The sequence below is a fragment of the Cynocephalus volans genome, chromosome 2 (assembly GCF_027409185.1).
Source record: "Cynocephalus volans isolate mCynVol1 chromosome 2, mCynVol1.pri, whole genome shotgun sequence".
Taxonomy (NCBI): domain Eukaryota; kingdom Metazoa; phylum Chordata; class Mammalia; order Dermoptera; family Cynocephalidae; genus Cynocephalus; species Cynocephalus volans.
The window spans coordinates 140,562,862-140,588,445 of record NC_084461.1 but is presented as its reverse complement, the minus strand read 5'-3'; the positions used below and the strand labels follow the sequence as shown (position 1 = coordinate 140,588,445).

General features: G+C 41.2%; 1 protein-coding gene across 13 annotated transcripts in view; it reads left to right on the top strand.

Moving 5' to 3' along the window:
* The window catches only part of EBF1 (EBF transcription factor 1), a 378,728-nt gene extending 358,159 nt beyond the window's left edge, over positions 1–20,569 (top strand). For 5 of the 13 annotated variants that reach the window (XM_063085514.1, XM_063085512.1, XM_063085513.1 and 2 more), the window contains 5 exons: positions 6,391–6,456; positions 7,414–7,591; positions 8,239–8,418; positions 12,267–12,461; positions 20,495–20,569. In XM_063085514.1, coding sequence (XP_062941584.1) covers positions 6,391–6,456; positions 7,414–7,591; positions 8,239–8,418; positions 12,267–12,461; positions 20,495–20,526 — 651 coding nt within the window. In that variant the 3' untranslated portion in view covers positions 20,527–20,569. Of the gene's footprint in view, positions 1–6,390; positions 6,457–7,413; positions 7,592–8,238; positions 8,419–12,266; positions 12,462–12,770; positions 12,839–20,494 lie in introns of those variants that run through there. The other 8 variants (XM_063085509.1, XM_063085508.1, XM_063085507.1 and 5 more) reach the window with 4 other exon arrangements.
* Positions 20,570–25,584: the final 5,015 nt, after the last annotated feature.

Sequence of the window (25,584 nt, the reverse complement as noted above, 5' to 3'; positions counted from 1 at the left end):
CTTCTCAGTCATAGGGCTTCTGAGTAAAGAGTGTTTAAAGTGTGACACTAAAGTCTCCTAATGATCTGTGGTAAGCTCTATTTCGAGAAGCTTATATTACAAGAAAAATGAAAAATCTGAGGAATGTCTGAGGATTGTAAACTAAATAGTGCCCAAGTGTTATTTTGGTTTGTTTTACTTTTTCCTTCACTGCCCTCATTACACTGATGTTTTAGAATGCAAAGTCTACCATTATGGAATTTTCCATTTGGCTGAATAAACAAGAAGGAAGTTGGGATATAAAACTATCCTCCACAGAAAATACATCTTAGTACAACCAGTATTTATTGCATTGTACATCCAGCTCTGCAAGAAATGGGCTGCAAGAAACTTCTAATCCATTTTTCAACTTTCGGGCTTTCCAATCTGTAATGTCACCCAGACTTACAGACGCAAAAGAGTCTAGTGAGCTGAAAACACTCTTCAAAATCTGGGCCCTCCGGTAAACTCTGGAGTGAGAAGACTGGTTAAGTCAAGGCTGATCTCATTGATAGATGCTTGTCATCTCTAAATCAGGAGTGATTTTGCTACTCCACTTCATTTCAAGATGCTGATATTTGGCCCACTGCTTCTTGAATCCCCTGATAAGGCAAAGCGGGTTGGTGATAAATGGGTGTCAGGGAAATGTGCAGTGGCAGAAAAGTATTGTACTGCTTTCCCAGGAACCATCAACTCAACTTGACTTTGATAATGGATTCTTTTAGTTTATCTTCTGTCTTCTTCTACATCCCTCAAAACACGATCTCCCACTTGGGCAAGCTCAAAGCCAAGCACAGACTGTCCTCCCAAATTACCAAAGCATCGCTGAGACTTAATTTTATGAGGAGTTTCCAGAGTCTCATAATCTAATTCTGAAACTTGAAAATTAATGTTGTCTTTGTAAATAGGTATCCATTGGCTTTATGAGTTTGCCTATATGTGCTATAAATGAAAGAAAGTTTAGGCCATCTCTCCTGCTCATCTGAGTTAACAAAAAATTGAATTGGGCTTATAAATGGGTTCAGTGTTGGTCAGTTAAACAACCTTCCCCTTCACCCTGGAAGGCTAGATGTGGCCAGGGGAATATGAGCTTCTTAGGTACGCATTTGCGGTCAAATGCTAAAGGGAAGACTCTAACAGATAGTGAATAATCTTCAGAGATTTTACTGTCATGAAATAGAAGGAAAGTTAAGTTAGCTATGTCTATGTATTTAACATGGTATTCCTGGTTCCCAAGGTGTCTTTCTGTGAATGTGCAGATACCTAAGTATTTCTAAGGGCTTAAGAGTACAGTTAATAAAAGGCTGATGTGCACCAAGACCAACCTCATGTTGCTAGCAGCCTATAACCTGAGATAATGTCTGTACTAGACATGATTCACTATATTAATCACAAAATTAAAATGTAAGCATTAGCCAGCAGGAGTGAAAGAGCAAATTCATTAAAAAAAAAAGTGACATAAATGAACTCACAGTGATCACAACTTGACCTATGGGAATTTATATATTGGATTAAAAAGTCTATAGCCAAATGGAACACCAAACTTAAGTCTTCTCCTTTTATAAATCATGCCAAATATATAACTTTGTCATTTCATCATGTAAATTAAGCATGCACTTTTTAAAATTAGTAACCGTATCTTAGAATAACCTCTTGCACAAGAATTTCTCAAAGCCTGTGGTTTGCTGAACATTACACGAGGGGCTCAGAGAAGGAGATTAAGACATATCTACGGCCTAAAAGAGTCTACAGTCTAACTGTGGAGTGTGAAGACTAACACACTTCAGAGCAAAATGACCTCATGGCATGTACTTCTGGGCTGTGTTGGGTGCTAAAGATCGTCAGCACTATTTTTCAGAAAAATGAGAGAGATTAGGAGTGGGGGTATCAGTGAAGGTCGGATTATTTCTGATAGCATAGTGTAATTCTCAAGAATTCGGCCTCTGATATCTAGCCGGCACTCGTCAGCTTTGTAAACTCAGGGAGAGCTTCCTGACCTTTCTGAGTCTCAGTTACCTCATTTGCCAAATGGTGGTATGAACAGTACCTTAAGAGATTCTTTGTGAAGATTGAATGAGTTTATGTTCCACATCCAATAAATTACAGCTATCTCTTTCATTACTATATCAACACAGCCACCTTCAGTGCCAGGCTTTAGAGGATAGAGAGGCATTGTAAATGGGCACAGATGGAAACCACCCTTCCATAAAAGGAAAAGGAAAAGAAGCAAAGATATGGAGATAGGAAGGAGCCAAATGTTTACTTTAGGCTGGGGAGGACTGACTAGACCAGAATGGAGAGCAATACTTCAGATGCACAGGGAAGGATTGGATAAAGAGATGATGGGCAACTTTTTGTAACCTTTGTAGAACCCTGTAGCTCAGTGCTGGGAAGCAAATGTGCCTTGAAAGTTGCTGGACAATAATATCCATGTATGACAACTGGGGCACCAACAAGCCCAAAAATTATTTGCTAACTGATTGGGTTGCAACATAAAAAGTAAGGCTGAATTTTCTCTTTGTGTTTCCACATAGTCTGTTCAGCACTTTTATTATGAAGGTTCCAAAACATAAGTAATAGCAATTACACTTAAACTGTTTCTTGGAACCCCACTCCTCCTTGAGTCTCCCCAGTATTTCTGTAGACTCTAAGTGGATTAAGTATAACCTAACTGCTTTTTTCTCTGCAGACCTCCACTCACATAATCATCAACCAATGGTCAGAGCAAGACAGGTAAAGCCAGGTTTTGATTGTGAGAGGAAATAGATCAGCAAAAAATTATTGTTTTTAAGGAGTAAACATTTTCTGTATCTTTAAGAGAGAAGAGATCCAAGGCCATGAAAAGAAAAATAGTCTGACTCAAGATGTACATTGGAGAACAAGTGTTACCTCTGTAGGGAGACTCCAGGGCTTTTCAATATTTAGGATACTAGTATTTGTCTTTTTAATTCCCAAATGGGATTTTTTTTTTAAATTCCAAGGATAGGATTAATTATCTTGGAAGAGTCTAATCTCTACCATCATGTTTGAAACTGCAAGCAGAGAGACATTTTAAACATTATGAAAAGAAGAGAAAATCTCTCCTGACAAATAAATGCCTTGAAAAGTTAGATGTTAGTACTAGTCAAGTGCTCTTTCTTTTTAGAAATATTAAAATGGAAGGATCCTTATGCTATGCTCCCATCTAATACCACAAAAATAAGGCTTTAGGAACAATTTCAGAGACAAAAGATTATATGAAACATCCAGCTCTTCCCCTTATGGGAAATTTTTTTTTAACATCTCAGGCTCAATCATTTCCTAATGTGAAATTACAGATTTTTCAAATTACCATATAAAACTGCAAAAAAATTACACTTGTGACCACAGAAGAGATAGCATACACCATCAATTTGATTTTAAAAGGCATACATCTTTTATACTACCTGTCATTTTTATAATGCCTTTTACAAATTTAATCAATACATTTTAACATTCTATATAGTTTAAGTGCAATATACAATAAATATTCAAGTTTCATCTTAAACATGCTTTAGCCTTTAAATTGTTAAAACTGCTGTGCCCTTTCAATCTACTTACATAATGTCATAAAATATACATTTCAAGGTAAATGAAGTCAGCTACTTCAATTTAGTCCCTCAAACTGGTAGTAAATGAGAGGTTAACACTATGGTGCCAAACCCATTATTGAGTAAATTTAGCACCTTGGACAGCTCTGTAAAATCTTTATTGCTTTCCTGACCTGCTCGTCATGTTCTGTCTGTGTGTTCAGTGGCTCTCAGCTCTGATTGAAAGGCAATATATTAGATCCCCAACACAAACACGCTTGGGGGCTAGTTCACTGGGAGCGTAATGACATGGAGGTGAGAGCAATTTTCTGGTCACCGAAATCCAAGCACCTTGCAGGTCCATTGCACTAACTCATAGAGGACCCAGAAATTTCCTTTCGCCTTCCCATTTGCAGAAATAACTAATAGAAGCTGAATCATAGCAGCAAAGCTAAACCAAGTCTCCCTTAAACCCAAAGTTGATACTGCAGTGAAGGACATTTTAAAATGAGCAAGATATCATTTAAGGGTGTCACTTCCAGGACAAGAAACCCAGGTTTACTTTCCTCGAATCCAAGACTGCTGTGCTGATGACCACCTATGGCAATGTGCTGAATGGAAAAACATGCCCCAGCATCGTGGATCAAAGAAGGCTGCAACTTAGGAAAAAAGATTCACATGTTTCATTTCAAAGGACTAAATGGTGATGAGAGCTCTGGGTATCAAAATAAGGAGAAAAAGAAACAAGTGAATTATGTCATTGGAGCGCTTTATTATCAAAAATATATCAGTTTAAAATATATATTGGACACTGATAGACAAAATTTTTTCAGGCTTACAAACACTTCAAAGATCCTGGAGTTAATTTTGAGCTTCCTTCATCCCTGGTTCTGTGAAACTAATCAAAATAAGGGGCACTGCTCTAAGCCCTCAGTTACAGAGCGAAGTTCACAAGTGTAGTTTCTTACTGCACCTCATCATGCTTTTGACAAACAAAGGACTTGTATTTTTTCCTAAAATGGAAAGAAAGAAAAATAGCTTCTCTGCCAAGCCAAAATACTGACATAAATATTTATTTGAAGAAATAAATGAACATAGACTCAGAGAAGTCAAATCTTAGTAAATAAACTAACTTGATCCTGTTTTGTTTTAATCTTTCCTAAGAGCCAGGTAAAGCTGTGAGGTTTTAGTGAAAGCAGAACAAGCTGAATTTGATCCCAGGATAGGGTTTAGTTTGCCCGTACCATAGTAAATTATTAACTGCTGTGGTCAGACAATACTGCAAACCAAAGGTGGTAAATTATCTTGTAGCTTGCATTAAAAAAATATAGAAATGATTTCAGATGTATTGGTTCAAACACCATTGATTATATAATGCTTTTCACTTTCTGCATGAAAAATAACTGAATTTTTTTATAAAGGGGATCTAGCAGCTTAAGGCAAGCATACATGTTTATTGAGAACTGAAAACCCCTCCATCTAATTTTTGAATTTAGGACATTATATATGTCATAAGTAGTTACTGCAGTATGACAACTATTTTATCTCATATTATAGAGAATTTAAAATTGAAAAATGCTAATATGTATCTAAAAGCTTGTCATTTCAAGAGTTGTTCAAGGATTTTTGAAGAGGCTAGGGTGACAGCAAAATGAATGCAATTATATCCCTATTTTCTGATCACAGTCTGCAGTATATGAAAATTGAACAGCACTGCTTCTCCGTGCAGAAATCTATTGTGTAAAATATTTAAAGTTAAACTTCTGTTTGAAACTTTACCCTCAGCAAAAGAACGGTAAACATAGCTTTCTGTAAATCCCCTCTGCTAATCATACCATGCCCTTAGGTTTAGTTCTCTGACAAGCCCCCATTTTTCACACGCGTCAAGCTTAGCATTGCTGTCCTTTTCACACTCTAGTATAAATGAATCTGCAGAAAATTAGGGCAAAATGACAAGAGAATGATTTATTTTGGTTAGAATGAAAAAAATTACCACGACATGCACTTTTTAGAGTACTTCATATTACCAGAACCAAGCATTTAAGCTAAATATGGAAGCCCACCTAAATGAAAAGAGGGAGCTACTTTTTCTTCCTCTGGAATGAGCAGCAGGGCATATATGTAGGATGCGAATGAATGAACAAATGGGGAAAATGACAAACAATACTGAAAGAGCAAAGAATTGCTATGAAAGAAACAGATGCTGCCAGTCACAAAAATTGGTGCAGAGGGGGCTTCTGGGGACAGGAGAATCTTTTGTAAGAGCCTTTGACAAACAGGGCATTGTCTTTGTATGTGGGTTTACTATAGCACCCCCTTATATCATAGCTCTGCCATATAAGGGAGATAAACAAAAGAAGTTTAATGCTACATGCTTCTAGTAGCTGAAAATTGATTGGAAATCCCTCTAGAATGACCTATCTGATAAGGTCATGGTTCCTAGAATAAGCAATTAAGTGCAGAATAAACACATCTTAGGGATTCATAACATGCACTGAATGACATCGATTGTAGTAATCTAGTAAATGACCTCGGAATTGTTTTCAGCAATAAACATATGAGTGCTTTATCGTGCCTATGGCAGACTATTGAGTGATGTATTTTATCTTGCGGTACCAATGATGCTCACCTTTTGACTCAATTAAGTGTGTATGTGAACAGGGATAAATTGGTGATTTAACGCCATTCTGGGGTTCTCCCGTCTACTGCCTTTGTAGCAGTGGCTTGGCAAAGTATGGCCAGAAGGACCAGAAGGTGATCATGTGAAAAGATAATAACAACCTGCCTTCACTCAGAAGATATGCATTTGCTTTTCTCTTGACAGGAAGTAATACTCAAGAGAGCTGCCGATCTGGTAGAAGCGCTGTATGGGATGCCACACAACAACCAGGTAAGCTTTCTGGGTCTCAAACCTGCATGGACTTCCACGTTCCTTATTGTAATGAGAAAGTACAAAAAATATAGAAGCCATGTGCATGAGTTAAGAGTATCAGTAATTCAGATATAACAAGTTGTAAGGCTGTTCAGTCCTCTCTTTTGTAAATCTTTTATTGCCTTTCGTACCGAATCATTTTCCTTACGAGAAAAGGTGCTCCGTTTAAAATTAATCTTTAGTGGGAATGTACTTCATAATTGAAGAAGAGAATTACTGTTGCTTTATTTTATTTCTCTGAGGTTTTCAAACAAATTTAGGAGGAGAAAGGGGGTTTAATTTCTTCTCCTAAAAAGTATAACAAGGCCTGAATAGTATTGTCGGTTTCTATTTCATAGAGCAATTCTACGTGTAGTGTTTTAAATTGCTTAGGAAACTACGAGTTTGACAAATTATTTACTCCTTTTTCATGTTGCCTGAGTCAGTGTCCAGGGGACACAGTCCCACTAATACTCAGAGATCCAGGTCTTCATCTACAACCTGTCCTTAACATCAATGGGGGCGGGGGTGGAGGATGAATTGCAGTCACTCTCTACCTCTCTTTCTGTAACCTCTGAGTTCCTGTGTGTTACTGGTGACAGCCCATAGTGCAGTCTTATACTGACTGTGAGGAAGTGTGGAGGAATGGTTAAGATTATGGACTTTCAAAGTTAGACAAATGGGGTTATGAATCACAGCCCTGTCCTTAAATAGGTGAATGTCCTTAAGTGAGGACTTTGCCTTTCTGAGCCTCAGTTTCCCCATGTGTGGTATGGGCATGTTGACAGAGACACTAAACTCACAGGTTTGTTGGGTAGGTTACAGAAGTTAATGCAATTAACCATTGAAAGTCCTGAGCACAGCACCTGGCATAGAGTAAGCACTCGAAAAATGGTATTGGAGGTAGCTAAATGGGATATTCTTTTGACTTTTCAGGAAATTATTCTGAAGAGAGCGGCTGACATTGCAGAGGCCCTGTACAGTGTCCCCCGCAACCACAACCAGCTCCCGGCTCTTGCTAACACTTCAGTCCATGCAGGGATGATGGGCGTGAATTCGTTCAGTGGACAACTGGCTGTGAATGTCTCTGAGGCATCACAAGCCACCAATCAGGGTCAGGAGCCTGCTCTTCTTCTTCCTGCTTTCTCTGCCCCTTTCCACCCTCAAGCTCTCCCTTTCCCCATTTATTCATCATAAAACAATGTTTAATTAAAAAAACTATTTTCTTCCCAAAAAGGAGATTCCTCGTTTGTGCAGATCAAATCTTACTGTAGGATTTGGTTCTAGCTCTCATGTCTGGTAATCTGACATAGGAGGCTAGAAAGGGGCATGCATTTAGCCATCTCTACATTTGGCTTTTCACCGTAAACCATGAATGACAGATCACAAAGAGGGTTGGAATTAAAGTTCTGAGGGCCCGGAGCACATCATTCTTGCCCAGGGAATAGGAACCTGTTAACTCCAGGGTACATCTCATAGATTGGGATTTATTTCTTCTCCAAAATGATAATTTATAGGCCCTGCATTGCCACTTCTCACAGCCCTGCTAAGTATTTATGATCTCCTAAGAAATGTGTCTTCTGCTCGCTTCCCATTTTAATCACAGAGCTAGCACCACCAACCCACGCACATGAATCACCTGGTCCCTTCCCTCTGGGTTGCATCAAGAGGCAAGAAACAGAGGCCTTCCCTTCCCTGAGTTTTCCATGACTGCCACCCTCTGAATGCCACCCTCACCCTGGTTTTGCCCCCACCCCTCAGGTTTCACCCGCAACTCCAGCAGCGTCTCACCACATGGGTATGTGCCGAGCACCACCCCCCAGCAGACCAACTATAACTCAGTCACCACGAGCATGAACGGATACGGCTCTGCCGCCATGTCCAATTTGGGTGGCTCCCCCACCTTCCTCAATGGCTCAGCTGCCAACTCGCCCTATGCCAGTAAGTACAGATGTGTGTCCTGCGTTCCTGCATGTTTTGCTAGAAGAACTGGGCATTGTGCTATGGGAGCCACCGGGTAGGGCTGCTTGGTCTGAGGTCCTCCAGCCTGCAAGGCACTGCCCCAGGGGATACTGCCAAAGACACCACCATCTACAGCAGAAATCTCTGCTCTCCCTTGTTCTCCTTCCTCCCCCACAAAGCCTCCCAACCAAAAGCCAGAGGTATGATGTCATTCCAAGAACCCACTCCTGGAGTCAGATAGGGGTGATGTTGACTCCCTCTTCTACCAGTTACTAACTGGTGGCCCTCTCAATTTTTTCATCTGTAATATGGGGAAGGAACTAGCACCCACCCCTCCAGTGCTTTGAGACATAGACAAGGTAATGCGCATGAGAGGCACACTCAAAAATCTAATAATCCTAAGGATGGGAAGATGATAAACGGTGGTGGTGATGCAGCGTAGTAACAATAGTCTAAAACCTACACTCTTTCCCTTTAGGAATAGGACTCTTATATGTTCAAATGCTTGGATTTTCTCCCCTTTGTGTTTGTTGTGCACTTAAAAATACTCCAGCAAGTCAAAAAGCAGACTTTTATTTTTTCCAAAAATCTGACAAGATAGAAAGCTACACACATACACAAGAAATGTTCTTGGGTGCCTTGTCTCTGTCTTAAAGAAGGTTAGCTTAAAGGATTTTTTTTGGTACATTTGGATAGCACCTAAAGAACCTCAGGGAACTGGCATCTTTATATATAAGATGTCTTAGGCTGAGATCCCACAATCTCCTGATCTCCCTATGAGGATTTTTACATAGGTAATCAAGTTCATCCTGGATATTGTGGGTGACTATTCTGATGTGTAAACTGTAGCCAAACTCTTAAACATTTATAGAAGAATAGAAGATGTGTTGCTAATTGAAAGAATATTTATGATTTTTTAAAAAGCCTTGGCTAAAAATACAACAATCATGCTGTCACTCATAGTGGAATTATGGAGTGTGCTAATTCTTTGAAAGAGGAAAGATCATTCTTGGCCTTTAAGTGACGTTATTTTGGAAAGTATACTAGGGCTTTTTACTTTCTGGGTGAATTTTTCTGCTCAGGATACACTAAATGTTGTATTTCTACTGTATTAGTTTAGAACGACCAATTTGTTGGACCTTTAAAATTCTCCAAATAATCTGCATATTTTACATCTATCTGCTCAAGAGTCAACGTGTGGGGTCAGTTTCACATTAGAGTTTGATTTATCAAAAGATTGTTTCTCATAGGTCTGTTATTTCAGCGTTCTCCCAACTATTCAATCAGAAAATGTTTCAATCATGACCTGAAAATTAAAAGGTGGCATTCTTAATTAAATCAATAAACTAATTGCTATATGGTAGCAATTCAATTTAGGGGCTTGGATTGCTCTCCTTCTCAGGCCTGTGCAGACACCCAGCAACTTCAGCCTGAGGTTGCATCTGTCAGACTGTGAAACTTTGAACATTTTATTTCCATTAATTGATTTCCTCAGTGCTCACAAATACAATATTAAATTCTCAAATAGGCCCTCAGATGAGATGGTTTTATCTGCATAAATGCAAATAAAATAATAAACACAAAGCCCAGTTGATTTGAATTTTGCCTCCATAATATTTAATTATTCATAAACCACTCATGTTGAAAAATTCCGATGGAATAGAAAAATAAAATAGGACATTCCACCGGTGAACACTCTTTCTGGTGTGGAGGCTGATAACTAATAATGTTATAACAAATGGAGCTGTTCGACTATATTTCACCCCTTCCTCTGTTAACCACCTCCCCCAAACTCCCCACCTCTAAATACACATAATGATCACATTTGCCAACGAGATTAATTGCCTTCCTCAGTGAACCAGCAGGATTTCAAGTCTACGAATATTTAAAAATCAAACCTTCAATGCAGGAGTTTTGCAATTTAAATGGGTGTTATTATTGAGTGTATTTTCACATTTACAAATCCTAAGAGATGTATAAAAATGCTGGCCTCATTAAGAGAAAAAGTACAGTTTAGAAAATGTTTGTGAAACATCGGAGGATTTAAAAGAAAAAGTACAGTCTAGAAAATATTTGTGAAAACTCTAAGGATAGTGGCTCTGTGTTCTGCTCCATAAAGCACTCAGTGCATTTGGCTTGTGTCGTGCCTTGGGCTGGTGATAAGTGGTCATTTCCCCCTCATGGCAGTTGCTGCCTTTGACCGATTTGATTCCCGCTTCCCTACATTTCCAAAGCCAGTAGACCGAGGATAAGGCCACCCAAACAGCTCTTTGGACTCTGGTGGGCTCTTGGGAGCAGGGCTTTCCCCCCTGGAGATCTGTTTCCTTTGCAGGGCAGCATAGAGGTAAGACCACTGAATTTGGGTTTGGTTCCTGGCTTTCTCATATTCTCGCTATGGCCCTAGGGCAAGTCGTAAACCACTTTCTGAGTCTCAGCTTGCTGAGGTATAAAAAATACATGGTTGGCCCTTACTTAAGTGCTTTGCCAATGACAATATCAAAAAGACATGAAGATTCTTGTGAATGATAAGCGACATGTAATGTTCATTAAATAATGTGAAAAATAATAAAGTAGAAGGAAGTGCCTAGAATTCGATTAAGTGCTCGGAAATCAATTGGACAGGATTCCTACTTTTCTGCAGGAAATGGAGGAAATAGCAAGTGAGTGTATGAAAACATCAGTCTTGACTGAGTATGTGCAAAATCTCTGTCTCCTAAAGTAACCAAGAGATGACTAGCCACAAGCAAAAGATGAAAGGCCAGGCTGAAAGGACTGTGGCTGGTAGAGACTATACATCTACCAAACTCTTTCATTTACTTGAGCAGCTATGGAGAGAGAGAGCTCTCTTTCGCTCTCTGAATTGCCAAAGTTCTCCCGTCATAGATTATCTGCTTCCCCGCTACTACCAGACTGTGAGTATTTACATAAGGTTCCTGTCTCTACTTATTAATTCACAACCCTTTATGGAAAGCTCCATGGGGGAATAGAAGGAATTTGGATCTTGGATTTGTAGTCATGCACTTTCGGCAAATGCTGCATGTGGCAGTCTGTTTATCCACCTGGCTTCCTACCTACCTGTATCCATGTTGGGGAACATTACTGTACATTCATATCCTTAAGGAGCACAGAGCCTCACGGTGAGAAACGGGACACATGCATATGCCACCATCCGCCTGTGCCTTAAGTTGGAATCCTGGCCTAGCCTTCAGCTCACCCTTCTTTCTCACACCTCTCAGTCCACCAGTGACCATGCCCTCTCAAGCCAGCCTCCTGTCCCTTCCATCCCCAGCCCCTTTGCTAGAACCTTAGCTTAGACCCTACCTAGAATGCTGCCTCTGACAGCTTTTCCATGAAGCCTTCTCTGGTCCCCCTTTCCTGCCTCCTCTGAGTTGGCCTTGTTCACCTTTGTCATGATTTTGTGCTATTCTATCCCCATAAGAGGGTACTGCACTTTTGTTTCCTGGCCTGGAAAATTCTGAGGATGGCATCTTTGTATTCTGCTCCTTAAATCACTCACTGCGTTTGGATTGTGTCATGACTTGGCCTGATGGTAAGGGGTCATTTCCCCCCCCAATGGCAATTGCTGCCTATGACCCCAGTACTTAGCACACTACCTGGCACATAGTGGGCCCACAATAAAAACATAAAAGATCACCAGTAATGAAAGGTAACACGTGCTAAGTGCCAAATGATGGAAGCAGACAAGAGAAGGTTCATGCCAAAAGGGTAACCTGATCAGTGTGGCCAGGTGAAGGTCAGATCTGAGCTTCCTCATCTCAGGATGTCACAGGAGGTGCTGATTTCTCCTTTCCTGTTGCCCCTCTCAGTTGTGCCATCCAGCCCCACCATGGCCTCTTCCACAAGCCTCCCCTCCAACTGCAGCAGCTCCTCGGGCATCTTCTCCTTCTCACCAGCCAACATGGTCTCAGCAGTGAAACAGAAGAGTGCTTTTGCACCAGTCGTCAGACCCCAGACCTCCCCACCTCCCACCTGCACCAGCACCAATGGGAACAGCCTGCAAGGTAAGCCCCAGGCCCCACTGGCCAGCACCCTCCCAGGGCCTTAAGCAGATGCATCACTGTCACTGAGGAGCTCAGCCTTGAGCCCGCCTGTCTCTCTCTGCCCTCATTTCTTCTGTTCCTTTGTGTTTACTCTCCTTGGCCCTGGCTCCTGGCCCTACTCATCCGTCCTCTGCTGGAGTTGCCTGAGGAGTTCTCTTCCTAACTCCAGCAATTCTGCTCAGGCCCGGGATTTGCTTGGGAATACTATGTTCACTTACTAATGCCATCGTTTTTTTCTCCTCTCTCATTCCCTGTTGTCGCCATTATCAGACCAGTCTTTTGTGGACTCTAGCAAGTTCCCCACTGCAGGGTCTCTCCCAGGACTGGCCTTCTCCTGAAGTAGGTTTCTCAACCTTCCCTTCCTCTTGCCTGTGTTAGAGTGGACATGTGTGGGGCTGATAACAGGGAGGGGGTGAGCCACAGCCAGTCAGAGCCCTGAGGACAGAGCATTGAAGCTTCGTAGACCAAAGACCAGAGACTTGCTACTAGGACCCAGAAACCCTAAAACACCACTGGAGTATTCTGGTTCATATTAAAATTGTCCAATCACTTTCCCACCATGGAATGTAGAAAATAACAAGAGTCACTGAGAGTTGAGATGACCTTTTCATCCACTGAGAGAAAAATAAAATACCCACCCTTTAAAAGTGGGCCCGTTGTTTCTTACACTTTTCTGATGTTCTTGGCCCTGCGTTGTGGCATTGGCCTGCATGGCCTTATTCATTCCCTCACAGCAGAATTGTGTGGTAGGTGCTTGCAGCCCCTACTTTACAGATGAGAAAACTGAAGGTTAGAGAGGTTTATGAAATTGCTTGACTTCCAACAGCTGGTATGTGGCAGAAGCTGGCTTCAAACTCCAGCTCAAAAATTCATCTCCCCTTTCCATCTCCCAAACACTTTATTACTCAAAGAGGGTAAAAAGGACACATCCAGGATTCCTAAGGCAGCTAGCAGGGAAATAAGATCAATAAAATAATCAGCCACCATTTATTGAGCACTGAACAGTGTGTCAGGAGCTGTGCTAAGCATGGAGCAGTCTTTGTCTGATTTAATCCTAGCAACTTCCTAAAGTATGAGGGCTTTTAGGATCTTCATTGCACAGATGATAAAACTGAAGGTTAAGGAGGGTAAATGCCTGCCTACAGACATAGTCAGTAAATGGTGCAGATGAATGTAAATCCCAGTGGGGTCAGGGAGGGGTCAGGACAGTGTGCACACATCTGGGAATTCTCATCCCTGTATATTTGGTACACGTACATGCACATTTCTACTTACATGCACATACTCAGGACTGGATGCTATGTGAGTCTACACTGATTCTCCCTAAGACCCTATGAGGTCACTACTATTCCCATTCTGTTGATGGGGAAATTGAGGCTCAGAGTCCCACAGTTAATAAATGTAGAGCAAAAATTAAACCTAAACCATGTGACTCAAAACCCTGAACTCTTCAAGACATTCCTCTGACACCTGCTGGCAAATCTGCCCAGCACAGCCCAAAGTCAGTGCCCAGCACAGCACACCTATGCCCCTCACCCTAACATACTTTGGCAAATCCATCTTCTTAGAGGAAAGAAGGAAGCAATTCGCTTTGGAACTACATTTCAGGCAATACTATTCATGATAGTGAATGCCCACCCTCACCAAGGGGAGCCAGCTGTCCATGCAAACCTGACTCTTTTTCAGCTAAAATTAATGCTTCATGACCCTCAGAACACCTCCAGCTGGCAAACCAGGGATATGGTGCTTAAGTGAACCTAACATCTAAAAGGTTTAAATAATAATATTATATCTGGAGAGCAGAAATTTATCATTCATGAGCTGCCAGTCTCAACCCTTGTGAAACATAAACTGGATGTCAGAAACAAGATATTATGGGGTTTGTGCTCAAGAGTCAAGGGGGAACCCTTTAGGAAAAAAGGCCCCTGCTTTTGGAAGGTCAGCCGCTGAGTTGCTGGCCACCAATGACTTAAGTGGGCAGCCCTTCAGCAAGGCCTCACGTCTTTGCTTGCCGTATGGACCTGGGAGGGAGAAGGAGGCACTGAAAATAAAGACTAGTCCCAGATTTTTAGGACTACCTGGGTTTCGGGAAGATCAGGTGATGTTGGGGTGTGTGTGTGTTTAAGTAATGATGAAACAGGCTTTAAGACAGGGACATGCACAAAGTTTATGCGTTTATCCCCCAGGGCTTCTCTAACCCAATTCTAACCCAATTACTGATTTCAAAGGTACAGAGGCCAGTCCCCACCCCTCTGATTAGCAGCCAAGGCTCCATCTCTGTGTCATCTTTTCTAGCACCGGGCTGCACAGCATGGAGGGTTTGAGGTCTGGCTCAGAGACACACTTGGGATCTGCTGCTGTGAATGGCTCCACCCTTCCCTTGTGCTTGAACACGTGTCGAGGAGATTCTTTCTGCACTCTCCCCTACCCCATGCTCTGACAATTGAGAATGATAAAAAACCAAAAACAAAAACAAAAACGGGTTTTGTTTTTCCAGTACTGTCATGTACTGAACATCTTTACTGTTGACGAGGTGGCAGTGGTTGATGTATGAGTAGAGAAATTAAAGTCAAATTGACTGAGACCATCTTACTCTGAGCCACTGCTCTTCCTGCCCACTCTGCCCCAACCAATGCACTGGCAGGTTGGCCCACACCTGCGATTGCACCTTCACTGTCTGCCCACCATCTCCAGCAGGGCAGGGAGGACCCAGACTTAGGTGGGCAGCATCATTTTTTTCAGGGGGCTCTTGCTTGGACCTTGGAATATCCCCTGAGAAAAGTGACATTCTGACAGTGGACATCTAGAATTACTTTATTGTTAACTTTCTCAACTCTACTTCTACCGTACCAGGGGACATAGGTGGGTTACCGGGTTGGAGTGAGGATCTCTATAGTGTTTTATTCCTCCTCCACCTCCTCCTCTGCAATGTTACAGTAGCACCTACTTCATTCGGATCTACCTGGTTCAAAATTGTCATCATTAAGATCAGGCAATTGACAAAGGAGAGTTGGTTAAGCAAATTGACCATGTAAATAAGATTAGAGGTGACACATGTAGGCTGTTTAAGTATTTGAAAGGCTTATTTACCTCCAACTACCACTTTGTTAATTGTACATCATTCTATTTTTTTTTTTTTTTTTTTTTTTTGAAGACTGATCCTTAAAGACCTCTTCGCCAGCAGCTCTTACATAGCCTCCTCTGGTTACTGCACATTATTAGTCCCCAACAAATAAGCATTGCGATCTCAACTTGGTGGTGAGGCTGATGATCACAGCCACTACCAAGGGAGGGCTCGTCCCCACCTGGCTTCTGTACTATCTCATGTGTTCCTTCCAGCCACCCTTTGATGTAGGCTGGTCATTGTCCCCATGTTACAGATGTGGAAACTGAAACGCAGAGCTAAGATAGGGGAGCCTGGGGTTCAAATCTGGGCAGATCGACTCTATTATGTTGAGCTCCTGTGCTAGACTGCCAAACTATTTTCAAGCCACAGAGTTAGACTCATGTGGACTACAAAATCCCAACCTTAAAAACTTTCCCTGAATTAGGGGAGACGCGGCACCAAAGTTAATAAGGCAGATCTGCCTGGGAGAGGTGCCCAGCTTGGAAGTGCAGAGGAGGGAAAGGAGAATTTGGAACAGCCTTCTGGAGAGGGCTGCCTTTGAACTGGACCTTGGATGAAGTGCAAGTAGGGTTCCAGCATGGGGATATGGGAGAGGAGCATTTTAAGCAGAAGGACTCATGACAACATGAGCCAAGGAGCAGAGGCAGACAAGACCTGGATAATGTGTCATAGTAAGGGGCTCAGCAACCTGGACCACAGGTGCTAGGAAGCAGGGATAAGGCTGAAAAGTGGGGTAGTTACTTGGAAGTCATAGCTTCATTCCTTTACACATATTTTATAATTCACAGCTTCTGCTGTGATTCTAACTAGCTTTCTCTCCCAGGTAGATAAAACCTTTGAAAATTTACCATATGTCTGAGAAATTCTTTTCCTCATAAGACCAATGACCATCCCATGAAAAACTTTGGGAAGTGCAGTTGTATTTTGGATTTAAGGAGAAATATGCAGAGAAACCTCCTTCCATTCTTATCTAGATAAAGTCATTTATAGATCCTGATCCCAGACTCCCCAAGTGTTTCTGTTTTCATAGGCCAAAGACTTGAATCACCAACTATGCTCAGTCTTCATCCATGGAGACATCCTTTCCCTTCTCCTAAAGCGAATGTCCCATAGGGCGTGGGGTCTATGCAATTCAGGCCTCAGAGGGCTTCATTAATCAAGGGAGTGGCAGCCCCAAGAAGGCCATCACATGCCATTGGAGCCCCTACTAATGTTGTGATTCCAAACCCTAGCATGTCCTGGGCAGTGTATGCAGTGAAAAATTAAAAGCAAAAGGCCCGAATGATTTCACAAAAATATACCATATACTTACTTTTTTCTTTCCCATCTTGTTGAAGTTCAGGCTGGCTGGCTCCTCTCAATCCTAGATATCATGAAGTCCAACACCCATTCCTGTGGAATTGCCTTTTTTCTCCATGCACATATTCAGACAGTGCAAGATCTCCCCACCCCCACACCCTCCTCTTCCCGATTAGCTCATAATTCTTACACTTATGGTGGTTTGGGCAAGACGGTTCCACCCTCTCACTCCAACTTCTTCCATCTTTGCAGAACTTTCAATTTTGTCTTTGTTCTCATCAAAATGTGGGAACTGTAATGAAAAATGCAGTGCCTTTCAAACCAATAGTTTTCTGAACTTCCCTCTGAGAACATGGTCACCCAGCTGCCAGGGAACGTGGCAGAGCCACCGTGGTCACGTGCTGTCTCGGCACATGGTGCTGAGAGTGTGGTGTCCTCATGGGAATCTTCCTGGGCCCCACTTGGGCAAGTTAGCATGCCAGCAGCATTTCTGAAACATTCCAAGCCTCAGACACCCATCCCTCTCACCCACATAATTAATCTTCAGATTGCAGCACAGATATAAGAAAAACAGCTCTTAAAACCCAGAGCTTCATGCAGGGATTTCTTTATAAAAACAATCTCTTTTGAGGTGCCTAAGCTCAGAGGCCACAGGTAGTAATCTTTTTCCAGAATTTTCTCAGCAGTAAGGATTCTGCATTTGCAGTTTAGGAAGTTATGGATGTGATTTAGGATGCTGTAACCCCATGGTGTTACCATACAAAATTCTGGGTGTCGGCACATTGGGGCATTCATGAGACTCTCAGGGAAGACTGTGAGCTGACAAAGGAAAGGAAGGAGGGTGGGGGCAGGCCAAACCCACCCCCCATAACCCCTCAGATATGTTTGTTTTTAATTTCAATTATTTATTAACATGTGTAAACTGGGTTACTTCACCTTTTCAAATATCCACATCCCAAGCCTGTCTTGAAAAAGTTCAGAAGATCTATCTGGTGGCTGTGGACAGGCATCCAGCACAGCAGCATTGGGTAGGGTCTACATTGCTGCCCGCCCTGGAGAGGGCATGCCCCTGGCAGCATTGCCATGATGCCCACCCAGGGGACTTGGCTTACTTATATCCCAGCCTGGGCTCTTGAAGCACTGGAGTTTGCAACCCCTGTAGTCCAGATTAAGAAGTGCTGTTAGCTACGGACTAGCGCATCAGTTAGCTTTGCTGCAGAACTTTTAATGTGGCCCTAACTGGAGGTTTAATCAATTAATCTAACACAACATTCAGGTACCCAAACATTGCTTAGATTTTTTTTTTTTAATTCTGGCCATCTAAATGGGATGTTTTTATCCCATTTTCAGGGCCCAGCTGATAAATGATGGCTGGACCCCCTGACCAAATTAGCAGGAAGTTTGTGAGCTTTCTAACTTTACTTTGAATTATCTTGACACTGCCTGAATTATCTGACTCTACAGTAGGGGGCGCCCTTTCATGCCAGGCACACAGAGTAGATTTTGATAAAGGCAGAAGTAGCTTCTTTTGCCACAGGATTGGAACTACAGCTGTCTTTCAGAAGGGTGCTTGGACCTACCTCCAGCTGGATGAAAAGATCCTTAGGGAGCAGAGTCGTGCTGGGCTGTCACACTGCAAAGACCACCCCCGCCTCTGGAGCAACAGCATCTTGAATTCCAGCTTGGATTGAAATTCCAAGCTCCCTGTTTCAGTCAAATCTAGGGCTCACTTGAATCTTAGGGGGACTACATTTCCAGCTGATCCCAAGTCTTTAGGGGTTTCAGTTGGCCTGCGTTTGGCAAAAGACAACTTCCTGTTTCTAAGAAAAAAAGGCTTATGAGGGCTTACAAAAAAGACTCCAGGAGCTTTTGGACTGCAAAACGGCTCTTGCAAAACAACATTTGGATGATTTACGTGTAAATGAATCAGAAACATGTGGATTGAATTTCCTTGTGAATACAGATGGGCTTAAAAATTAACGGAAAAAGTGTTTGGCAAAATACTTTTTGGGTTTTCTTTTAATTGAATCTAAAATGTCAGGGGTGGGGGTGGGGAAGCTGGAGGAATGTAGAGGCCTCAGGGCTCAGAGCCCCGCCTGGCCTCTCTGTGTCCACTGCAGGATTCGTGGTAGTGGGCTTCGCTTTTAAAAAGGCACATTTTTCCAGACATGATCATTAGTAAACGAAGAGGGTCACTTCCTAGACGCAGTCATCATTGACAAGAGCATTACTTCAAATTTAATTGCTGATAAAAAGGAAGCAATGACTTTCTCTCTCTGCCTGGCAGGACACTAAGCCGTCATTGGGAGATAAAGATGGCTGCTTCTTGCTTCTAATGTGAGCAAATCTTGACATATTTCAAAGTTGTCACCCCACTTTAAGTTTCTTAAAGATAGCCCATTATTCTCATACCCATCATGTACAGTGTGCTGTGGGGGGTGGGACCTATTTGATAGAAGAGAATATATAGCCCAGAGGAGTTAAAGAGTTAACACAAGGTCACACAGCTAGTTTAGCAGGAAAAGTGATGGGTTAAACATCATAGCTGCTAACCTCGATTAGGTCCTCCTTCCTAGGAGCTGAATCCAGGCTAAGCACTTTACATATGTTATCTTATGTAAATGTCCAGTAACCCTAAGCGCTGTGATTAGCTTTATTTTCTAGCTAAGGCAGCTGAGGTTCCAGGAGACATGTTAACTACCTCAGGGGAAGTACTCAGAAACAGAAAAGCCAGAGGTGGAGTGCTGGCCTAGCTGACGCCATGCTCTCTAAATGCCGCTTTGTGTGGCCTCCTAACTCCGAACACTTTGACAGATTTTTGATTGCCTTAAACAGCCTTCCCTTTTCCCAGGATCTCACCCCAGCTTTCCTAAGCTACAATTTTCTAGGATATACAGTCAGACTATTCCAGAAACCCTGAGGGAAGCAGTAGTGCAGAAGATGTTCTGCAGATTCATGCAAACTTGTCTCCTCCTCTCCCTCCAGGATTTCTCCCAACTTTATATGCCCAGTGAACAGTGCTGCTGTCGCTGGCACCTCCCAGCCTGAGGACTGAAGCGAAGACACTCATATTGCTGCTTCTGCTCAGTTTCCACGCTCATACAGAGTCCAGGGAGAGCCGTGGTTTTCTGTAGAAATTGTTGGTGGTTGGGATGGACCAGTTCTTTATTTTATATTTTGGATGTCAAGGGGAGGGGAAGAAAAAAGAGTGACAAATTGAAAATTCTCACTATTTTGCAAGGTTTGGGGCTGCAGCTTTTCCAGTGGTATTCAAACTATGCAACTTCCCAGTTATGTTTTAAAATTGAAATCAGATTTGGGGGGATGTTTAGGATATTCTGTTCTGTTAAAGACATACACACAGGTTGATTTATTATAATTTTTAATAAAGTACATGTATATTTTATAACAAAAACTCGTTCCAGAGAAGATGAGAGCACATTTGTGGTTGATATGCAATCAACTTTGTTGTGTGTGGGTGTATTTTCTTTTTTTAATCTTTTTTTTTTTTTTTCGCAGTGAAAAACTTGGATGCAAAACCATTGACTTCTGTCTTCTCTTTCCATAGCGATATCTGGCATGATTGTTCCTCCCATGTGAAAGAATTGCCTTGAAGAATTTTATTAATGAAGAGGTTGGATTCTGCTACAGAGAGTAATCTGATATGAGTCCCAGAGTGGAACTTTTAACTCAGGCCTTTTTAAGAGGAATCACAATAACTGCAGATTTTTAAACAAACGAAATCACCGACCTTGCAAATACTGAAATTGGAAGTGATCTGCAAGTGCAGGGTCTTGGTTAAAGTTGTACCTCCCAAGTATTTGGGGGATATATTTATTCTGTATTGATAAAAGCAAATCCACTTTTTCTTTCTCTCTCTCTCTCTCTCTTTTTTTTTTAGCTTAACTCTGCAATCATTTGTCTTTTATAAACCATAAAGCTATATACAAGGGACACTATAAATAAGACACCATGTTTTAATTTATGATGTTTTTAAAGCCGTGTAAAGAGAGAATGAAGTGGTGATATTTACAAAAAAGTTTAAAAAAAAAAAAAGCAAAAAGAAAAAAAGCTTGTATGGGACAGAATAGGAATGCCAGTTAGATTTTTTAGAAAACTAAGGGTCGGCTTTTGCGCCTTAAAGCATATCAAATGGTAGTTAGCTCGGACAGTGCATTTTCAATATCTAACTTAACATGCCATCCCTTAGCAGTGCAAGCTTATTTATCTCTTTTGTATTGTTGTCTTAAGTAACTATGTAAATAAATGCAGCCTGGAAAGTTAAAAAGCGATGTAAGTGATCCCATTTTTCCCTTCTACTCAAAAATCCAGTGCCTCTAGACAGATGTTAAAACTGCGTATTTAAACGTGATATCATTCTCTCTTTTACGTATGTCAACTTCTGAAGCCGATGGCCTCTCCAGAGCTTGGTGGCACATATACTGTGTGAGAATCTCCTTTGAGACTTCATGGAACAGGGTCCAGGCACAGAATTCCACACTATGCCCTCCAGGTATCAAGCCAAAATCCCACTTATGCTCCACTATTTACCAGTTTAGAGTTTACTCGTCCTAAATGCTGACTTCATACCAATCCTCCAAAAGCTGACTAAAGCAACATGGCAGATATTTTGATTTTCGCATTCAAGATAGCGCCTCTATCAGTCGACCCTTACCATTTGTAACATAATAGATTAAAACAAGTTAAGTGCTTTGGAATTAAGACTAAAAGGAAACTGGGGGAAAGGAAAAAAGGGTGAGAACTCCAGAACATAGTTTTCTGTTCTATGGGAATTTTTGCTCTCATTATCTGGGAAGTGTTCTTAAAAAAAAGATTAATAGCAAAGATGCAGCAAAGCTCTGAGGATGCGTTTGCTTGATATTTTTTTCTTTGCTGTTGTGTTTTTGTATGTAGTTATAAATACTGTAGATTTTTTGTGATTTTTTGCCAAAGTTGTTGTTCTATTTATACATTTTAATGTCTTAAGACAGTTTTTCAATATCACAAAAAGATTTTACTGCATATTTTGCAAAGAAAAAGAAAGCTCACTACCTTTAGCTTGCACATACTTGCAAAGTTCATTAAAAGGCTTTTTGTTTTAAAGGGGATTTTGTAAAATATCCATATAAATAATGTATTTATCTTTGGAATTTGTACATTGCTTTTCCCTTCTTCCTTTTCCTCCCACCCCCAATTTATTTTATTGTGTATGTTTGCTATGTGAAAAGTGCGTATTTGGTCACCTACAGTTGTATTAGCTATTTCAAATGTGATTTTTAAACATTTCATTTATAGTTATTTTTAGTATTGTTTTAAACCATGCTTCAATTTTTTTTAATTTCCACCCAAAAGCCATTGTCTATTTTTGTATTATTTGTAAGTTAAGAAGTTTTTTCCAATATATGGCAAAAAAAAAAAAAAAATAGTAGCATATTATTCTTGTAGTATTTAGTTCTGTAGATTAAAAAAAATGTATCCTTTGCTTTGGAAGCTTACAAAAAACCCTAATGCTGTTTTACTCTATTAATATGCATGGAATCTCTCCCTTTGGAGTGACGCATTTTGTGCATTAAATTAGGGGGAGAAACTTCATAGAAATCAATGAACATACTTTCTTTCTTAAGTCTGCTTGTATATTTCCTCTGTCTTTCACATAAATATAAACCAGCAGATTGGATGCCTTAACAATGCAAATCATATTCATTTCACTTGTACATTGTAACTGTGCACCAGAACTGTCAGTCATCACTAACATTATAAGAAAAAAGAAAAAGAAAAAACAAAAAACACAAAAAAACAAAGAAATGGAAAAGCACAAAAGAACTGTTTTGTTACCTTAAGACAATGTAACTTTTTCTAGTAGAGCAAGAAATCATTTACAACAATGCTGCAACTGTGCATGCCCCCATATGGATTTTGCAATGGTTTTCACTAGACTGTCAGAGTGCGATTTTTATGGGTTGGGGCGGGTTGGGGAGGGGAGTTGCGGGAGGGAAGGGAGGGAGGAAAGCTGACTTTTCATGGTGAGAAATAATAATGATGACTAATAATAACAAAAAAACTGGAAAATGTAAGCAACGTGACGCATTGCTTCTCGGTACTCAGAAAGGTTGTCTGAATTCGTGTGGTAAGCGCTGGCCTGAAGATGTATACTGTTGTAAAGCCATATTTTGTCTGGTGAGCCCCTTAACTGTTTGCGAAGAAAGGAACCGTCAGCCGGTGAGGTGTCCAGCTCGGACCCTGACAACAGATGCCACCATCTATCAGCTCATGTGCATTGGTTAGAACTTTTCTTGAAAGTCCAAAGAGCCTTTAAAATGTGTATAATTTGTGTTTTGTGGCTTCTATTTTTATTGGTGAGATGAAAAGACATTCTGGCCCTCTGACTTTTTCTTGTATGCAAAAATTTTACAACTAAAGGATGTTCCCCTAAATACAGAATATGGCTTTAAGAAGAAAATGAAATAGAGAATTAAATTAAGATTTCAGTTTTGGGGGGAAAATATAGCTTCTGGATGACTGGATTGCATAACATGCCCTGGCCTCACATTGTACTAGGATGCAGCTTAATGAAGTCATCTCTAAATCTACTAACCTTTCACCTTCTTATCAAAACTTTTTGAATAGACACACACTGTACAGTTCAATTGTTAGAGAACCTAACTACTGTAGAGATTGTTATAATTTTTTTTTTTTTTTGCGAAAATTCAAGCTGTAAAAACTTTTCAACTTTCACAATATTTAATTAAAGTTACTTCCTGTCTGTGATGGCAGCTTAGTTGTGTATTCATTTCTCTATTTCAGATGAGCCAAAGTCCAACGTAATGTAAAAGGGCTATGTTTGCAATTACTCAGACCAGTGTTGACACCCAGAGAAAAGGAATTAGGGTAGTCCTGGGACACCCACTTTCTTTCTTTGTAGGTCCTTGGGGATTTGCTAATCTGGGATGCAAATTGAACACACACAGCGTACTGCTGCCCTCTGCTGACAGCAGCCAGGTGTGCATGTGCCCACACTGGCCCACAGAGCCAAGAGCCCCAACAATTTCACCAGCTAAGCAATGCAGTCCCCCTGCAGTGACTGAAATGTGAATCCAGGAATCAGCCACTCTAGAACTCCATCATCTGTGCTACAAGTCTGAACTAAACTCTTCACATACAGCTGCTAATTAATGCTAGAGAGCCTCCTGGTCAATTAATTATGTGCCCTGGTTCATTGATGAAGGCTTGTGTGAATTCAGAACCTTCTATGATCTATATTGTTTAATCCCATGTGGATAAGACCCTTTCCCTGTTTAATGAAAGCACATTTCTCTGGTATCAAACATTCCACAGCACCCAATATGTACATACTCGTGTAAAATTGTCTCACTTTAAGCTCCATCATAATCACAAGTCTTTCCAACTGCACTTTCAATGTTTTTCTTACTTTTGCAATTATTGGATATGATAAGGTTAATGATGCTTGTAAAATGCCTCAAAAACTCAGCAAATAGGCCATAGACCAACAGAAATTTGATGGCCAGAGCTAATACAATTGTCACACAACTCCCAATACAATCATTTGTGGTGGGCATTGCTGATAGACATTTGCTCTGGAATGTAGCCCAGTCTGAGATAATGGTAGAGTGTGATATTTGTTAATAGAGAGCTGGCATCCTTTTCTTAAAGGATGCTGATTAGTTTGGCCATTTTATATGCATTTTGGAATCTGTATTGGATACAGTCCCTTATATTAGATGCAGAAGATAAAAGCTGAACAAGAGGCCACTGTCCTCAGGACACTCACAATCTCAGACAAGATAAACCTGTATCCAAGTCATAGTAGTATAGAATGATTAGACGGGGTGAGACAGCATGTCTTAAAGCTTCCCAGAATAAAACTGACATCCATACTTCTGACATACTGGTTCCTACATTCCTTAAGACCTCCCTCTTGAAAGCGTTCATTTTCTCATTCATGCATTCATCTATTCATGTAAACCTTGAGTGTTCACTATGCATCTGAGCACCAGGCAAGGCACAGTGGCTACTATAGTGACTACAGTGTCATTGTTCCCGTCTTCTTAAAGCTTATACTTGAGTGGGACAAACAGACATTAAGCAACCACACAAGTTCATAAAACAAACTAAGGGTAATGAAGAAGTCTAGATTGCTCTGAAAGTGAATAAGGTGGGATATGAGTTAAGCTGAACTGCTGGGAAAGGCTTCCAGAGAAAGTGACATTTGGGCTGGGATGGGAAGGATAAGCAAGAGGTCAGCAGGAGGGCGGGGCAGCTTAGGCAAAGGGATGAGGGCAAGCATAAGACTCCGAGCTTTGGGTGGAGAAAGCGTTCAAGAACAGAAAGACTGAGTGGAAGATGCAGGTGCACATGATGAGACTGTGGGGCTTAGAAGGTTCAATTCAGAACATGGACTGGGCACCTGCCATGTGCTTGGTACTGTGCTTGATGCCAGGGCGCACTAAATGAAACAGCCTTAGCTCCTGCCTGGAGAGCCCAAGGCAAAGCTCATAAATTTACAGTCCTGTATTTGTTCACAGAGGCTAAGCTGGTTAAAAAATGATGGGGGGAGCTGGGGGTCAAAACAGACTGGCAAGGAGCGGAGGGGCTAGGATCACCAGTGGGTCATGCTCTTTCTAAAGCGAGCACCCAGCT